The 19,589-nt window shown below is 44.5% G+C and overlaps 1 protein-coding gene across 4 annotated transcripts in view; it reads left to right on the top strand.

Moving 5' to 3' along the window:
- The first annotated feature begins 7,326 nt into the window (after positions 1–7,326).
- The window catches only part of LOC145339984 (protein SSUH2 homolog), a 47,699-nt gene continuing 35,436 nt past the window's right edge, over positions 7,327–19,589 (top strand). For 2 of the 4 annotated variants that reach the window (XM_080184455.1, XM_080184456.1), the window contains exons 1-4: positions 7,327–7,494; positions 16,959–17,057; positions 17,948–18,020; positions 18,651–18,780. In XM_080184455.1, the coding sequence (XP_080040581.1) occupies positions 7,470–7,494; positions 16,959–17,057; positions 17,948–18,020; positions 18,651–18,780 (327 nt within the window). In that variant the 5' untranslated portion in view covers positions 7,327–7,469. The remainder of the gene's footprint in view (positions 7,495–16,958; positions 17,058–17,947; positions 18,021–18,650; positions 18,781–19,589) is intronic. The other 2 variants (XM_080184457.1, XM_080184454.1) reach the window with 2 other exon arrangements.

The following is a 19,589-nucleotide window of genomic DNA, read 5'->3' as shown; positions in this document are numbered from 1 at the left end:
GATCAAAATTTGCAGAAGACACAACACTTGGAAATATTATGAAATGTGATGAGGTTGTGTAATCAAGTGTAGTCTTCAAGTTAAGCTACTAAGTTGGGGGAAGGCTAATTACAACAATATCAGGCAGGATCTGAAGAATATAGATTAGGGGCAAATCAACATTTGGCATGTGGGAGGTTTTCAAGTGTAAGTTGATAGGGATTCAGGACTGGCACACTCCTGTAAAAGTGAAGGATAAGTATGGCAAGTTTTAGGAACCTTGGATAGCGAGAGATATTGTGTGCCTAGTCAAAGAGAAAAAAGAATTATTTGTCAAGGTTAGGAGGCTGGGAACACATGAAACAAATGTGGAATACAACAGAAGTAGAAAGAAACTTAAGCAAGGAGTAAAGAGGGCTAGAAGGGCTCACAAAAAATAGTTGGCCAGCAGGATTAAGGAAAGTCCCAAGGCTTTTGATAAATATGTAGACAGCAAGAGGATAGCCAGAGAGAAGGTTGGCCCACTCAAGAACAGGGGAGGGAATCTATGTGTGGAGTCAGAGGAAATGGGCGCAGTATTAAATGAGTACTTTGCGTCAGTATTCACCAAAGAGAAGGACTTGATGGATGATGAGTCTGGGCAAGGGTGTGTAGATAGTTTGAGTCATGATAAGATCAAAAAGGAGGTGGTATTGGGGTTCTTGAGAAACATTAAGATAGTCAAGTCCCCAAGGCCTGCTGGGATATAGCCCAGAATACTGAGAGAGGCAAGGGGGGAAATTGCTGGGACCTTGAGAGAAATCTTTGTATCCTCACTGGCTACAGGGGAGTTCCCAGAAGATTGGAGAATAGCCAATGTCCTTCCTTTGTTTAAGAAGGGAAGCAAGAATAATCCAGGTAATTACAGGCCGGTGAGCCTTACATCAGTGGTATTATTGGAGAGGATTCTTCAAGACAGGATTTATTCCCACTTGCAAATAAGTGGGCATATTAGTGAGAGACAACATGGTTTTGTGAAAGGGAGGTTGTGTCTCACTAACTTGATTGAGTTTTTCAGGGAACATAAGAACATAAGAAATAGGAGCAGGAGTAGGCCATCTAGCCCTTCGAGCCTGCCCCGCCATTCAATAAGATCATGGCTGATCTGTCGCTGCTCAGTTCCACTTTTCCGCCCTCTCCCCATAACCCTTAATCCCCTCTCCTATCAAAAACCCATCAACCCGCGTCTTAAAAATATTTAGTGAGGCAGCCTCCACCACTTCAACGGGCAGAGAATTCCAGAGATTCACCACCCTTTGAGTGAAGAAGTTCCTCCTCAACTCCGTTCTAAACCGCCCCCCTTTTATCCTGAGGCTGTGCCCCCTAGTCCTACTGTCTTTTTTGAGTGGGAAGATTGATTGATTGATGACGGCGGTGGATGTTGTCTACATGGACTTCAGTAAGGCCTTTGACAAGGTCCCTCAGGGCAGACTGGTGCAGAAGGTGAAGTCGCATGGAATCAGAGGTGAACTGACAAGGTGGATACAAAACTGGCTCGATCATAGAAGACAGAGGGTAGCAGAGGAAGGGTGCATTTCTGAATGGAGCACTGTGACAAGTGGTGTTCCTCAGGGATCAGTGCTGGGACCTCTGCTGTTTGTAATATATATAAATGATTTGGAGGAAAATGTAACTGGTTTGATTAGTAAGTTTGCGGGTGATACAAGGGTTGGTGGATTTGAGAATAGTGATGAAGATCAGCGATGAGGATTTAGATCGGTTGGAGACTTGGCAAAGAGATGGCAGATGCAGTTTAGTCCAGACAAATGTGAGGTAATGCATTTTGGAAGGTCAAATACAGAAAGGAAATATACAGTAAATGGAAGAGCTCTTAAGAGTATTGATAGGCAAAGGGATCTGGGTGTACAGATACACAGGTCACTGAAAGTGGGAACGCAGGTGGAGAAGGTAGTCAACAAGGTATAGGCATGCTTCCATTCATTGTCTGGCGCGTTGCATTTAAAAATTGGCAAATCAAATTGCAGCTTTATAGAACCATAGTTAAGCCGCACTTGGAATATAGTGTTCAATTCTGGTCATCACACTACCAGAAGGATGTGGAGGCTTTGGACTGGATACAGAAAAGATTTACCAGGATATTGACTGGCATGGAGGGCATTAGCTATGAGGAGAGGTTGGAGAAACTTGGTTTGTTCTCACTGGAATGATGGAGGTTGAGGGGTGAACTGATAGAAGTCTACTAGATTATGAAAGACATGGACAGAGTGGATAGTCAGAAGCTTTTTCCCAGGGTGGAAGAGTCAATTACCTGGGGGCATAGGTTTAAAGTGCGAGGAGCAAGGTTTAAATGAGATGTATGAGGTAAGTTTTTTACACAGAGGGTAGTGGGTGCCTGGAAACTGTGGGAGGTAGTGGAAGCAGATACGATAGTGACATTTAAAGGGTGTCTGGACAAATACATGAATAGAATGGGAATAGAGGGATATGGTCCCCGGAAGGATAGGAGACTTTAGTTCAGTCGGGCAATATGGTCGGTGCAGGCTTGGAGGACCGCAAGGCCTGTTCCTGTGCTGTAATTTTCTTTGTTCTTTGCTCTTTTGTTAATGTAGAAATTCAAAAGGACATAAACAGTTGGTGAAATGCGCAGACAAGTGGCAGATGAAACTTAATGCTGAGAAGTGATTCACTTTGGTCGAAGGGAAACAGGCAGACAATATAAAATTAAGGGTCACTTCAAATGTGATGCAGGAGCAGAGGGATCTGGGTGTATTATTATATATATTACACACACACACACACACACACACACACACACACACACACACACACACACACACACACACACACACACCATTGAAGATGTCAGGACAGGTTGAGAAAATAGTTAATGAAGCATACAGTATCTTAGACATTATAAATCAGGACATAAAAGTACAGAACAAGGAAGTTATGATAAACCTGTATAAATCACCAGTGAAACCTCAGATGAAGTATTGCACCCAGTTCTGGGTGCTACACTTCAGGAAGGATGTAAAGGCATGAGAGTGGGTGCAGAAAAGATTCATGAGAATGTTTCCAAGTATGAGGATCGTCAGCGACATGGATTGGAAAAGCTGGAGCTGTTCTTTGTGGAGATGATTAAGAGGAGATTTGATAGAGATCATCAGAGGTCTGAATACAGTAGATGGAGAGAAACAGGTCCTTGTGTGGGAAGGATTGAGAACCAGAGAACTCCAATTTAAGGCAACTGACGGAAGAACTAATGAGGATATGAGGAATACCGTTTTTTGGACAGCGAATGTTTAGGATGAGGAATGCACAGACTGAAAATGTGGTGAAGGTAAGCTTGACTAAGGCTTTCAAAAGAGAATTAGATGAAAAGAATTGCAGGTAAGGGAAGAAACTGGGGAGTGATTAGGTAAGCTGCTGTTGTGGAGAGCTGACATAGCACAATGGGTTGAATGGCCTCCTATGCTGTAACCATTTTACATTTATCACTTCAAATGATTGAAAAGATAAGCTCCACCAAAACTTAACTGATTCTTACTTATAATCCAATCTTTTTCAGCTACTTAAATAATGAAGTTGATAATATTTAAGAACTTTTTAAGAGAGAGAGCACACAATATTAAAACATTCATAACCAAAACCTGTGTCAGTAAACAAGCAGAAACCAGAAGAGGTGAGAGGAATGTTTGGCCAGCAGCAAATGTCACAAGAGATGATTTGCTTCATAGACAAGACAGATCTATGTAAAATTTAACCCTAGTCTTTTATGTTTTTGCTCTCTATGGGTAGTTACATCAGTTGCTTGCTCTTTCACAAATGGTTCTAATTTTACACTTTACTCAGTCTCCGTGTAAAAATTTGTTCTTGAGATAAATACTTATAAACCAGTATTTATTGCCTAACCCTGGTTGCCTTGGGGGCAATTAAGGGTCATCCAACCACATAGTGTCGGACTGGAGTGGTATCAATTTGCATTCTTGTTGTGTTTTGGTTCCCAGGTATTCTTAATAAACACATTGTAAGCTTGGAAAGATCAGAAAGTTAAAACTTATTTATTTACTAGTCACAAGTAAGGCTTACATTAACACTGCAATGAAGTTACTGTGAAATTCCCCTAGTCGCCAAAGTCCAGCACCTGTTTGGGTCAATGCACCTAACCAGCATGTCTTTCAAAATGTGGGAGGAAACTGGAGCACCTGGAGGAAACCCATGTAGACACGGGGAGAATGTGCAAACTCCATGTAGACAGTGACCCAGGCTGGGACTCGAATCTGGGTCCTTGGCATTGTGAAGCAGCAGTGCTAACCGTTGTGCTACCATGTTGCCCCAAATTTTTGATGCTTAATTTTACTATGCTGTCTTGTACAAGAAGGACTGAATTGAATCAATTTTGTAAACATCACATCGGACCCAGAACATTAGCTGAATTTCAGAATCAATCTCCATCCAGATAAAAATTGCATTGAGACTTGATCCCCAACCAGACCTGATTCACATTTGGAACTAATTTCTATCCAGACCTGTTCCCAACCCAGAACCAATTTTCATCCGGATCAAATATCCATTAAGACTCGATCCCCAATCAGACGTGATTCCCGTCCATAATCAGTCTATCCCCAGAAATGATTCCAATCCAGACCTGATCTCCATCCAGACCCAATCCATCTAGACCCATTCTCCACCTATACCCGATCCCCAACTAGAACCAATCTCACTCCATACTTGATGCACAACTACACTCGATCCTCATCCAGACCTACACCCAGACATAACCTCCATAAATATCTGAGATCCATCCATATTCAATTACCTTCCAGACTTGATCTCTACCCAGTCTCAATCACCATCCACACCCAAACCTCATCTAGACTCAATCCACATCCATACTTGATCCCCATCTTGACTCAATTTCCACTCAGTCCTGATCCCCATCCAGATCTTATCCCCACTGGGACTCAATCTTCATCCAGACCCAGGGCAGAATTTTCCGGCTGTACTTGTTCCCATACCAGAAAATCCCACTCACAGTCAACCTGGTCCGTGTCCTCCTATTATGATTCCTGTGATGGGCAAGATGGGAAAACTCCTTCATCGGTTTCCTTCCAGATTCAATCCCCATTCTGATCTGATCCCCGTACAGACTTGAATCCCCTGTTCCCCATTCAGGCTCAATCTCCATACAGACCCAATCTCTATCCAAACCTGATCCACACCCAGACTCCTCCTTACCCAATCTCCACCCGGACCTGATCTCCACCTGGATTCAATCTCCATCCAGACCTGATCCTCATCCATATTCGATCCTTACACCCAGATCTGAGCCTCATTGCAACCTGATCCCCATCCACGGCCAATCCGCACCCAGACTCAATTCCCATCCATATTCAATCTTCCTATCCAGCCTGAATCCCCATTCAGAACTGATTCTGGGATAGTGGGACAGACACATCAGGGGAGTTGAGTCGGCTAGGACCATATTTGCTGGGGTTTAGCAGAATGAAGGGGATCTCATAGAAACATATAACATTCTAATGGAATTAGGTAGATGCAAGGATGTTCCTCATGGTGGGGGAATCCCAAACCAAAGGTCACAGTCTGAGCATACAGGATAAGCCTTGTTCGGACTGAGATAGGGAGAAATATCTTCACCCAGAGAGTAGTGAGCCTTTGGAATTCTGTATCACAGAAAGTAGTTGAGACCAAAACATTGTGTGTTTTGCTCTTGGGGCGAAGGGGATAAAAGAGTATTGGGGGAATGGCGAGATCAGGCCATTGAGTTGTATGATCAGCCATGAACATAATGAATAGCAGAACAGACTTGAAGGACCAATGGCTTCCTCCTCTATGTTTCTATAATCCCCATCCAGACCTGATTCCCAGTTAGAATTGATCCTGTTCAGACCTGGATCTCACCCAGGCCTGATCTCCCCCGCTCTGATTTTCACAGAGAACGTTGGTTAGACTGCATTTGGAGTACTGCGTCCAGTTCTGGTCACCTTACTACCGGAAGGACGTGGAGACTCTGGAGAGGGTGCAGAGGAGGTTTACCAGGATGTTGCCTGGCATGGAAGGACTGAGTTACGAGGAAAGGTTGGAGAAACTGGGGCTCTTCTCCTTAGAAAGACGGAGATTAAGGGGGGATATGATAGAGGTATATAAAATACTGAAGGGAATAGATAGAGTCAACAGTGGTAGGCTTTTCCCTAGACTGGGGACAATTACAAGAGGTCATGATCTAAGGGTGAGGGGGGAGAAGTATAATTTGGATATGAGAGGAAGGTTCTTCACGCAGAGGGTCGTGGGGGTATGGAACGCGCTACTGAGTAGGATGGTGGAGGCAGGCACGTTGGACTTGTTTAAGGTTTACTTAGATAGACACATGAGCGAAGCAAGGATGGAGGGTTATAGTAGAGGGTATTAAATAGGGTCAGAGCCTCGGGAGACACCGGAAATGTAGTATTACATGTTAACGTATTGTCTTTTTATTCCACAGGGTCGGTCCACCTTGTTGTCAAACGAGGGGCATGCACACGGTGGGTCATGCCTGGGCTGCTCTTGGAGGTTCCGGGAGTGGCCTAGTACTTCGTGTCATTGTGTATGCTTAATCCTGGACCAGTAGACGGGCGCCATAACAGCTCAGTGACTAGCACTGCTAGCTGTGCAGATACATGGATTTAGGCCTGTGTCTGTGGGAGTTTGCGCATTCTCCCTGTGGTTGCGTGGGTTTCCTCCGGGCACTCCGGTTTCCTCCCACACCCCAAAGATGTGCTCTTAGGCTGATTGGTGTACCAAATTGACACTATTCTCCCCTGAATCTGGCTACATTAGGGGTTCCACTCACATACACACAGGGCAGGGTAGGTGTAGGAGGATGCAGCGGCGCGGGCTTGTTGGGCCGAAGGGCCTGTTTCCCATGCTGGGTTGTTCTTTGTTAACCATTTTCGGTTTTACCCCTGCCTTGATTTACACTTGCTCCAGTTTACATCCCTATTTTACACCTGGCTTTATTACATCCTGAAGCAATCTGCACTTGCCTGGTTTTTTTCTGTTCCTTTTTTTGTCTGGTGATAAAGGTAGAACTGTCCCTTGTTTCACCTGAGTTTGTCTGTCACAAACTGTCCTTGCTGGTCTCTCCATTCCACTGCGCACCAAACACAAAATTATTAAAAGCAATACCCCTTTAACTGCCTCAGTTCAATAACTAAGAGGCCCCTCCATGTGGGCATAATCCTATTTACAGTAAAAATTCACGTCATCCCATTGTGTTGAACCTCAGTTCCAGGAAAGTATTCACGATGTTGCAGAGCCTGTTACACATTTAGCAAGCCCAGGCATGGGCTTTTATATCTTAAAATCAGAACTTGTGTAAACTTGGCAGAAATCCACAGCTCGTCAATTAAAATAGAGATTTCTGCTGGCTCAACACAACTTCCGCTGTGTTGTCACAGCCTCGTGCATGACTAGTGCTGCAGACTTTCCCAATGGATCCCGGCCAGTCAGAAGCTGGTAAGTTGGCTCTCTTGCTTTGTTAATGGGGCCCAACTCAACAAGGGGGACAAGTCAGTGGTGAGTGTAAATCGGGGTGGACCGGATCCTTAAAAGAAACCGGCAGGAAAGCAGATATTTATTCAGCTGTCAGCTTCCATCTGTGTCCCTCAACAGTAAGAGCAGACCAGTGCCTGTGAGAGAGAGTGAGAAAGGCAGAGAGGAGACCATGTGAAAGAGAGAGTGTGTGTGTGAGAGAGGGAGAAAGACGGAAACATGATTCAGTGTGTATATGTGAGGAAAACAGTGTGAGACAGAAGACAGTGTGAATGAGAAAGAAAGACAATAACAAAGATAGGCAATGACAGTGTGTGTGTGCGTATGTGAGGAGGCAAAGAGATTGTGTAAGTGTGTGAGAAAGAGAGAGAGACAGTGAGAAAGACCGTGACAGAGAATGTGAGAGTGACTGTGATAGAGGCAGAGTCTGAGTCTGGGAGGGGTAGCGAATGAAAGAGAGTATGAGACAGACAGAGTGTGTGGGTGAGAGGCAAACAGGGTGAGAAAGAGAGGGAGAGAGACAGACAGCCATACAGGCAGAACAAGAAATGCTCAGAGACGGAGAGAGCTGGCAATAAAAGACTTCCAGACCAAGCTAGACAGCTAAAAGAGAGCATCATTAAGTGGCTAGAAGACACAGTGATTGTTACTTTAGGTTATTTGTGGTTCATTAACTGCTTACTGCTTTTGCTGTGACCAGTTTCTCAAACATGCCCTGCAGCAGAGGCAGATGATTTTTGGGTTCACTTTTGAAAAGGTTTTTGTTAGTTTACCACATGATCCATGTGTTTGCTAAAAATCTGGGTGCATGATAGTGTAGTGTCCCAGAGGCATTTTGGCAAACTTGTTGACATGTTGAGGGCTGGGTTACTGTTTGCCCTCACTGCCGTCACCACCCCAACCTACTCACTACAGACTGACCAACTTTAAAAGGAAAGTGGCTGTACAGTGATAACATAAGGCAGTAAGGCAGCCTTAATGAGCAGAGAGTAGGCCACAGTGGGCAGTCTGATCCCAGCAGAGCCAGAATGGTGTAGTGTGTTGGGTTGGTGGGTCCTGGGAAGAAGAGCAATGGGTCTGGGGACTGAGATAAGTTCTGGGCTTTAGGGCAAGAAGAGATTGGGCACCCTAGGAAAGTGGGTTTTGGAGGCCAGAGAGGGAGGCATAAAGTTGGGGGGGGGGGGTGCAGGGGAGCAGGAGCTATCCCCAATGATCACAGAACTTTGCATGAAGAATGTATTGCCCCCCACCTCTGCCACTTCCTCCCCACTTTTTAACCATGGCTTCCCTACTTTCATGTCCTACTATTGAGTTCCCTATCACTCTAGCCCTGCAGAGCCACCATGGTGCCAGAGACTTGGCTTTCGTTGCTGTCTCCTAAGTAATGTTACTATATCCTGAGAAGTGTTACTGTATACTATGTGTAATGTTATTCTACACTGAATAATGTTACTGTACCCTGTAATTTATTACTGTACAAACAAAGATTTATGGCACAATAAGGTGATTCAGCTCCTCATGAGTATCCTAGCTGAAAACAAGCGACTATTTCCACTTTCCAGCTCATGTTTTTTTAATTCATTCATGGGGTGTGGGTGTCGCCGGCTGGCCAGCATTTATTGACCATTTCTAGTTGCTGGAGGGCAGTTGAGAGTCAATCACATCGCTATGGCTGTGAAGTCACATGTAGGCCAGACCAGGTAAGGACAGCAAATTTCCTTCCCTAAAGGACATTAGTGAACCAGATGGGTTTTTCCAACAATTGGCAATGGTTTCATGGTCTGTAAGGTGCTGCATTTCAAATGGGTATCTTAATATACCTTTAATTTTCTGCCTCTACCATCCTTTCAATCAGTGAGTTCCAATCATACCACCTTCCCCACCATCCCTCCTCCCCTGATGAGAATATTATTCAACTCCATTCTAAGCCCTCTTGCACTTATTTGTAAACTTATGCCCCTGTTACTGAACACTGTGCTAGCAGAACTAGGTCCTTCTTGTCCAGTCTCTCTAGGCGCCTCATCATTTCATACACCTCGGTTAAATCTCCCCTCAGCCTCTTCTGTTCCAAAGAAAACAACCCCATCCTATTAAGGGGAGATAGTCATGTAGTGATAATGTCACTGGACCAGCTTGCCAGAGGGCCAGGCTAATGCTCTGGGAGTGTGGGTTCAAATCCCACCAGGGTAGCTGGTGGAATTGGAAGGTTTTCTCCATGATGGACAGTTATGACCATCCATTGTTGCAAAATCCTATCTAGTTCAATAGTTGTCCATTCACAAGGAAATCTGGCTTCCATGTGACTCCAATCCAGTAGCAATGTGGTTGACTCTTACCAGCCCTCTGAAATGGCCTTAGCAAGCCACTCAGCTGTACTAAACTGCTACAGGAATGTCAATACAGATAAAACTGCAGTGGACTTTTTAAAAAATCAGAGAATCATAGAATCTCTACAGTGCAGAAGGAGGCCATTCCGCCCATCGAGTCTGCATCAATAACAATCCCACCCAGACCCTATTCCGTAACCCCAAATATTTATCTCGTCGGTCCTTGATACTAAAGGCAATTCACCATGGCCAATCCACCTTTGGACTGTAGGAGGAAACTGGAGCACCTGGAGGAAACCCACACAGACACGGGGAGAGTGTGCAAATTCCACACAGTAGTCACCCAAGATCAGAATTGAATCCAGGTCTCTGGCGCTGTGAGGCAGCAGTGCTAACCAGTGTACCATCATGTCGCCCCTTCTTGGGGGTAATTAGAAATGGGTAATAAGCATTGCCAGTGACTCCCTCACCTCATGCAAGAATAAATCAAATTATAAAATCTAGTCTTTCCTTACAGTTAAGATTCTCCATTCCAGCCTCCCCAGTCTTACATTTCATCCCTCAGCCAACAAAAGAAGATATCCCACATGATTACCATATCTGCCTCTCCTGTCACCTTTAGGGATCTATGGACGTGCACTACAAAGTCCTTCTGCTCAGTGTTTTTCAGTACCCTACCATTTCTTGTGTATTCCCTTGCCTTGTTATCTTAGTAAAAATGTCTGTTCCCCAATTTAAAACTTCTACTCTTAGTCTACCTTTATTCTTTTCTATAACTATTCTAAATCTAACTAAATTATCATCATGACCCTAAAAATCCCACAGACTGATAGATTCCCCCTCTATGTGGATACATTACTCATTGTGTTGAGATTGTGTATAATTAGGTGCCTCTGGTGGCGGGGTGGGGAGGTTGGATGTCATTGTAACTGATTTGTTTTCCTGTGTTCAGAACTGCATTGTCCATTTGAGAATCGCCTCACTCAGAAAGAAACCCTCTTGTTAGCTGGTGTTTCCACAGTGGAAAGTAGGAACCCTGAATTCTGAATGTGCTATGAAAATTGCCCTGTACACCCATCCCCCCCCTCCCCTGCCCAATGCACGCACACACCCTAGTCAGAATAGGACATCTGACTGGAACATTCCTAATCTAGTGGGATTCATATGTCTGTGCTGACAGTAAGGTTGGGAAGTGAGTGGGGAGTGGCAAGCTGGCCAGACAGCAGTTTGTAATAGACCCAACAGTATCTTCGTTAAAACCACACATATCTCCATTGCTGTCCCAGTCCTCCCCAGTCAGGCCCTGATGTACTCTTTCCAAAACAATAGCTGTGCTTCAGTACTGCAACAAGCAGGATTTTCCTACTGGGAAGAGACGAACATCATACTGACCCCCAATCCTGCCATCACCAAATGTTCACACTTCTGGAACCCTAGTCAATTTATTTTCTGTACTCTGTGACCACAGGGAGAGAATGTTACCAGCCGCTAAGGGCTGTTATCCAAAATGAAGCCAGCTAACCCTGCCATGGACGTGCTTCTCCATAAGAGCTCAGTGTCACTGGCAGAGATGGTTTCATCACGATGTTGCCACTAGATGAGTAATCCAGAGGTCCGAGCTAATGTTCTGGGGACATGGGTTCAAAACCTACCATGGCGGCTGGTGCAATTTAAATTAATGAATAAAATCTGGAATTGAAAGCTGATCTCAGTAATGGTGACCATGACAACATAAACCATCTAGTTCACTAATGTCCTTTAGGGAAGGAAATCTGCCACTTTTACCTGGTCTCGCCTTCACGTCACTCCAGACCCAAAGCAATGTGGTTGGCTCTTAACTGTCCCTGAAATGGCCTAGTGTAATTGAGGGTGACTCAACGTGGCTTAACAATAAAAGGCTTTATTACCAAATAAAGAATAATAAAAACACAAGGTCAGACTAGATTACAATGCGACTGCTCCACTTGATTCCCTGATTCCAATTGTGAGTCCCTTCTTGACCGCGTGGTACTCGTCTTCCTGCTAATTGGCTCAGCCTCCCACCAGGGCAAGCCATAGGGCCCTTGCCATTCATATGGCCCTCAGGAAACACCCCCCCCCCGCCCATCTTAAAGGACCACACCATTACACTCTGTTCTCCCAAAATCCAAAATACTCTAAGGAGAAACAAAGAACAGGCTTAATAAGGTGCACAATAGGCTCTGATAGCAAGAGGTTATGAGGAAGAACCAGTGGAAATTTAGCAAACGTTTAATCAGTCCAGACACTTCCAGGCTCTGATGGAGTGCCTCAGTTTGGTAGCAGGCTCCTGTACATTTAAAGAACCAGACTGGACAGACAGAAAAGGCAGTCTGATTAATACAGGACCTGGTGGTTCTTTGGCAGCTTCTGGCTCCTTATCCTCCGCAGCCATTGAAGGCTCCAGTCCCACATTCTTCACCAAAATCACAGTAACCAGACATGGCATTCTCGAATTATCTGCACAGGTTGCCTGTGGATCCCCTGTGCCCAATACTGCTCTTCTCCTTAGATGGTTCACATTTTTCCTAAGCCTGCAGCCTTGTATCTCCACAACGTAGAAGACTTGTCCTGTGCACAACAGTATTTTATCAACCACCCATTCCAGGCCTACTGAGAAATTTATGACCAAGACTGAATCCTCCATTTTAAACTGTTATTTCTTACTAAATTGTGATTTTCCTTCGAAGATCTTTGCCAAATCTCCAACCTTCTCGCCAAATTTGGGAATATCATGTCCCTATATATGTCCTGCAATTGTGTTCCTAGTTGATGTCCCATCAGTAAGTCGGCTGGTGTGACCACTGTGGTCATGTTTGGGTTGATGTTATCTAATAATAAAAAGCTGGCTATGATTTAAGGAAGAGGCCTGTTCATCTGTTTCTTTTGTTGACAACTTAAATGTTTGTACCACACACTATGCCAGCCCATTTGATACCGGATGGTAAGGTGCTGACCTCACATGATGATGACATCAGGCTTGAGAAATTTTTGGAATTTTTCCAAAAATTTTCCAAATTTCAGCATGCTACGGTGCAGGGGGACCTGGGGGTCCTTGTGCACGAGTTGCAAAAGCCAATCTGCAGGTGCAGCAGGTGATCAAGAAGGCGAATGGAATGTTGGCCTTTATAGCGAGGGGGATAGAATATAAAAAAAAGTAGGGAGGTCTTGCTGCAACTGTACAGGGCACTGGTGAGGCCGCAGCTGGAGTACTGTGTGCAGTTTTGGTCGCTGCACTTGCGGAAGGATATATTGGCCTTGGAGGGAGTGCAGAGGAGGTTCACTAGGCTGATACTGGAGATGAGGGGGTTGGACCATGAAGAGAGACTAAATAGACCGGGTCTGTACTCGGAGTTTGGAAGGATGAGGGGGGATCTTATAGAGACGTTTAAGATAATGAAGGGGATGGATAGAGTAGAGGTAGAGAGATTCTTCCCGCTTAGAAAGGATAGCAGGACTAGAGGGCACAGCCTCAAGATAAGGGCGGGGGGGGTGCAGTTTAGATCAGAGTTGAGGAGGAACTTCTTCACTCAAAGGGTGGTGAATCTCTGGAATTCTCTGCCCGTTGAAGTGGTGGAGGCTACCTCGCTAAATATATTTAAGTCACGGGTAGATAGGTTTTTGATAGACAGGGGAATTAAGGGTTATAGGGAGAAAGTGGGAAAGTGGAACTGATCCACTTCAGATCAGCCATGATCTTATTGAATGGCGGGGCAGGCTCGAAGGGCTAGATGGCTTACTCCTGCTCCTATTTCTTACGTTCTTATGTTCCATCATGAATGATGTGCCATTGTACAACAACACCACTTCTGGAATGCCATGGGGGAGTGTGCATCTACTAATATAAGAAACATATGACCCATAAATGGCCTGGCAAAATCTATGAGTAGCCTCGCCCATGGTCGGTTGGACTGGACACTCCCATGAATGCAAATTTGCCGGTGGTGATAAAGCCTGTTGAGCTTCGCAACTAGGGCATTGATTAACCATCTGTTCTTTATCCTTGTCAATGCCCTGCCACCACATACAACTCCTAGCTAGGGTCTTCATTCTATTTTGACCTAGATGAGAGTCGTATAGTTCTTGTAACAGGAGTCATCTCCTGTGGGTTGGGACTATTATTCTGTGCCTGCCCCGCCCCACAGTTACATCTGTCTTCACAGGTTATTTCCGTTCTTCTACTTTGGTAAGATTTTAACAACTCCGACTTCTCATACCATCATCCTTGCATTACTATCTTTTTTACCTTCAACAATACAGGTCGCTTCCTGTCCATGACTTAATGTTTTGCCAAGACTGGCAAGGTCTCTGTTAAATGCAGTCCTAGTATAATCTCTTTAGGAACCAGTGGTGATGATGCTGTTTGTGGCAAAGGCAACCGGCTAAGTGTGTTTGCATGTGATATCTGTGTTCCAGGGCGATGCTGAAATAAATATATAACTGCACACTGCTAACAAAAGACCCATCTTTGCATCCTTGTGGAGGTAATTGTTGGCACCGGCTTATTTTCTATAAACAGACCTAACAATGACTCGTGGTCTGAGACAACTGTGTAATATCAGCCATACATACATTGATGAACATTTTGACTGCGTAGATGAGAGCCAAGCTTTCCTTGTCTATTTGGGGGTATTTCTTCTTGTGTCAGACAACAATCTAGAAGCCAAGGTAACGGGCCTTTCTGCACCATCAGATATTCAGTGGGATTAAACAGTTCCCACTCCTTACGATGAAGCAGCACAGATTACTATCAGGGTGTGTTTGGGTCAAAATGTACCAAGACAGATGACTGCAGAGACTTTAATTTTTATGAAATCTTCCTTTTGTTCTTCTCCCCATTTCCATTTTTGGTGTTTTTTATAACAGTTGATGAAGTGGGGCAAAGATGATAGAAACATTTTAAAATATCTGACATAGTAATTTACTATCCCCAGAAATGACTTCAGCTCGGATACGTCTTGACTGTGGGTCCTCCTTGATGGCCTTTACTTTTTCTTCCAAAGGATGTAGTCCTTTTGAATGGATACTAAATCCTAAGTAGATAAGTTCTTCTGATTGAAATGTACATTTCTCCCATTTGCACCTAACCTCTGCTTTCTTAAACCGTTTCAATACTTCTTCTAAATTGGATCTGTGACCTTCAGGTGAAGTACCAGTCACAGAATCATAGAATCAATGCAGAGGGAGGCCATTCAGCCCATCGAGTCTGCACCAACATCAATCCCACCCAGGCCCTATTTCTGTAGCCCCACATATTTCCCTTGCTAATCTCCCTGACACTAGAGTGAATTTAGCATGGCCAATCAATGTAACCTGTACTTCTTTGGACTGTGGGAGGAAACCGGAACAGCCAGAGGAAACCCATGCAGACACAGCGAGATTCTGCGAACTCCACACAGACAGTGACCCAAGGCCGGAATTGAAACCGGGTCCCTGGCACTGTGAGGCAGCCATACCACCATGCCACTGCGCTGCTCTGTGATTAGTACATCGTCCAGATAAACCACTAGATTGGGAATGCCTTGGTAATAGACTGTCCAACGTATGCTAGAAAGTGACACAGGCTGATGAGACTCCAAAAGCAACATTGCATATTTGTACATACCCTTGTGAGTACTGATTGTCACCAGCTTTTGCAAGTCCTTATCCAACTCCAGCTGCTGATAGGCTTGCCTGAGATCTAATTTAGTCTAATTTGAACCTCCTGCTGGCTTAACTTAAGGATCTTAAATTTTGGCTATGGGGTACCTGTCTATCTGTGCTCCTTGAATGACAGTTGATCTGTAATTCTCGCAAATTCTTATTGCCTAATCTAGTTTTAAAATGGGCACAATGAGTGTAGTCCATCTAGCTGGACACTGTGATTCTCAAAGTCTTCAATGTTTTGTTTCATTGCCAATGTAATATATCAGGGATGACTTGATATGGCTTAACAGAAAAAAGGCTTAATTGCCAAATAAAGAATAATATATATACAAGGTCAAACTAGATTATGATGCAACTGCCCCAGTCGACTGCCTAACTCCAACTGTGAATCCTTTCTTGACCCATGGTACTTGCCTTCCTGCCAATTGACTCAGTTTCCACGAGGACGATCAAGAGGATCCTCACTGGTCACATGACCCTCAGGAAACGCCCTCCTTAAAGGTCCATGCTACTACGCCTAGCAAGCCACTCAGTTGGAGGGTAATGTAAGGTAGGTGGTATCTACTTGGCCATCTCTAATACTTCCCATTCAATATTCACTTCCATTAAATTCAACCATACAAACACACAAATTAATGGCAGGAGTAGGCCCTTGGGCCTGCTCCACCATTCAATAAGATTATCACTGATCTAATTTTAACCTTAACTTCACGTTGCTGTCTACCCCGAAAACCTTTCACCCCCTCACAAGAATGTATCTACCTCAGCCTTGAAGATATTCAAAGACTCTGCCTCAACCACCTTTTGAGGAAGAGAATTCCAAAGTCTCTCAGTCCTCAGCAAAAAAAATCCTCCTCTTTATCTTAAATGGGCAACACATTGGGCACAATCTTACCAAAAAATGGCAGCATAATTAAAGATCCCACGCACCCTGGATATTCTTTCTACCACCTTCTTCCTTTGGGAAAAATATACAAAAGTCTGAAGTCACGTACCAATTGACTCAAGAACAGCTTCTTCCCTGCTGCTGTCAGACTTTTGAATGGATTTACCTTGCATTAAGTCGATCTTTCTCTACATCCTAGCTATAACTGTAACACTACATTCTGCACTCTCTTGTTTCCTTCTCTATGAATGGTATTTGTCTACATAGCGCGCAAGAAACAATACTTTTCACTGTATGTAAATACATGTGGCAATAATAAATCAAATCGAATTAAGGTGAAATGTTTCTCTCCTCCCTTATTTTCATTCATTCATGGAACAGATTTTCAAGCAGGGTTGCTAATAGGAAACACATGCAATACTGTCCATTTAGTGATATAGTCCAGGACAGATTTCCACTCAAAGAAACAGTACTCAATAGGACCAGTTCCTGTGGTCAGTCAGAGATGTTTCAGTGGTCAACACATTTCTAACTGTCCTGATCTCATGCAGATGGACCAGAGGACTTGGAGGATGAAGAAGGCCCAACTGCGCCTCCTATAGAAATGCTGGACCATGTGAGGGGCTACGAGGGAACTGTCGCAGGTGGTGGTAAGTTTGGAGTGAAATATCCACATAGGTTTAGTGAGTTGATAGCAAGTGTGCTTATCCCCTTGTTGATTCTCAGATGACGAACATTCCATTAATGTGAAGTATTTTGAAGAGCTAGAGGGGTATTCTTATCCCAGAGACAGCTGCCTGAGGCTCTTCAGTCACTCAGTGTATTGTCTGCCTATGTCCCTGGGCTGTGGTGGATCCTTGCATCTGAGTGCTTTCTGCAGACCGTTAGTGGACATTTGAGGGGAGGACAGGGTCAGTGTGAAGCCCTCCCCCCCAGCCTGAAGAGTCTGCCAACGTTCACCACTTGAATTCACATGTGAAGAGTGGCCTCTATAAGAGTGAAGAATTGGCTGGCAGCCTGGGTAGCAAGGTGGCATTGTGGTTTGCACTACTTGCCTCACAGTGGCGGGCACCTGGGTTCGATTCCTAGCTTGGGTCCCTCTCTGTGTAGAGTCTGCACGTTCTCATCATCCCTGTGTGGGTTTCCTCCAGGTGCTCTGGTTTCTTCCGACAGTCTGAAAGACGTGCTGGTTAGGTACATTAACCATGCTAAATTCTCCCTCAGTATACCCGAACAGGGGCCAGAGTGTGGTGACTAGGGCATTTTCATAGTAACTTCATTGCTGTGTTAAAGTAAGCCTACTTGTAACACTAACAAATAAACAAATCTATTGCCTGTTTACAGGTCAGGACCATGGTAACAGGTGGAGAATGAGGAGGAAGCCAGTAATTCACTTTGAATAATACAATGGGTTAATCAGCATGAGTAAACTTCAGTTATCCTATTGGGATAACCACAGCAACATTCCCCTTTTCCTGGATATTTACTTTGGTATAAATAGCGGGTGCTTGGAGTGTTGAATCTTTCTTTTTGGTTACAGGTGGAAACTACATATCTCCACCAGTTCACCCATCCGATAAGAAGGAGCGAGCACAGCCCCAGCTAGAATGGAGGTACACTGTCTTCTCAGGGGCCATGAACTGTCAGCCTTCAATCATACTTTTAACATCCTAGAGGGAAGACCACTTCATCTGGTGTAAAATAACACTCACTTTCACCTATCTCAGTTCTAAAATTACTCTTTTATCTCAAATATCACTTCTTTCTCGGTAGAGTAGACTCAGTCACCATGAACATCAAAGTGACTGATCCGTTGCTGAACCGTTATGATGATTCAAAACTGCTTTTGAGCATTAAAAATTCTTCCATGCTAGTATTGTATGGAGGAGCAGTCTCAATGGGCTGAATGGCCTCCTCCTGTTCCTACGTTGCTATCCTGCTCTAAACTCTGTCTGGCGAATGGATGTTACCAGTTCACACTGTGATACTGAGAGAAGCTCCATTACTACAGGAAAAAAATCAACATCCAACACCAGGAAGACCCTCCAGGCAGATTGGGTTTGTTTGTCCTCAGTTCACGTTGTGTGGCTGTGGAAATGGACTTTGAGATCATGGTTATGTGTTTTTAGTTGAGAGGTAAATGTTGGGCCAGGATCCTGGAGAGATCGTCCCCAAAAGGAATGAAGCTGGGAATACAGCATTTGTTGGGATTCAGACTTGACATTCTGTCTACTTCTCTCTAGAATTCCATCCATCACTGAAGAAGCAGCAAGAGAGGCATTGACACAGTTTTCTGCTGCTCACTGCTGTTACAGCAGCAGCCCTGCCCGAGACATGGTCTTTCGGGATCTTACACCATTCAACATGTACAGGGTAAGACACTCATTTTTTAAAAAATCCTTTCACCTTACCACCCCTAATCCAGTCAAGCGATCTTCCATTTTGTTTCTTGGTCCCTCTTCTGTTTCCTCCACGTAAACCCATTAGAGCTTGTGTGAGGGCAAGTTCCATCTAGCTTTTGATATCCAAAGCCAGGGACACCTCTCAAGAGTCAGGCATGTTTGGGATGCTATAGGTTGATTCTCAGACTGTTTTGCGTACAGTGTTTCCTCATTCTTCCATTTGTATTTCCTATATAGCACGAAAACAAAGTTCAAGAGAATGACTGATCACGTGGCCTTAAGAACATAAGAACATAAGAAGTAGGAGCAGGAGTAGGCCATCTAGCCCTTCGAGCCTGCCCCGCCATTCAATAAGATCATGGCTGATCTGAAGTGGATCAGTTCCACTTTCCCACTTTCTCCCTATAACCCTTAATTCCCCTGTCTATCAAAAACCTATCTACCCGTGACTTAAATATATTTAGCGAGGTAGCCTCCACCACTTCAACGGGCAGAGAATTCCAGAGATTCACCAACCTTTGAGTGAAGAAGTTCCTCCTCAACTCCGTTCTAAACTGCGCCCCCCTTATCTTGAGGCTGTGCCCTCTAGTCCTGTTGCCCTTTCTGAGCGGGAAGAATCTCTCTACCTCTACCCTATCCATCCCTTTCATTATCTTATACATCTCTATAAGGTCCCCCCTCATCCTTCTAAACTCCAACGAGTACAGACCCAGTCTATTTAGTCTCTCTTCATAGGCCAACCCCCTCATCTCCGGTATCAGCCTAGTGAACCTCCTCTGC

Source organism: Carcharhinus amblyrhynchos, chromosome 3, assembly GCF_965287045.1.
Source record: "Carcharhinus amblyrhynchos chromosome 3, sCarAmb.v2.hapA, whole genome shotgun sequence".
In the NCBI taxonomy this organism is placed as follows: Eukaryota; Metazoa; Chordata; class Chondrichthyes; order Carcharhiniformes; family Carcharhinidae; genus Carcharhinus; species Carcharhinus amblyrhynchos.
The sequence above is the reverse complement of the archived record's forward strand: the minus strand, read 5'-3'. Positions and strand labels throughout refer to the sequence as shown.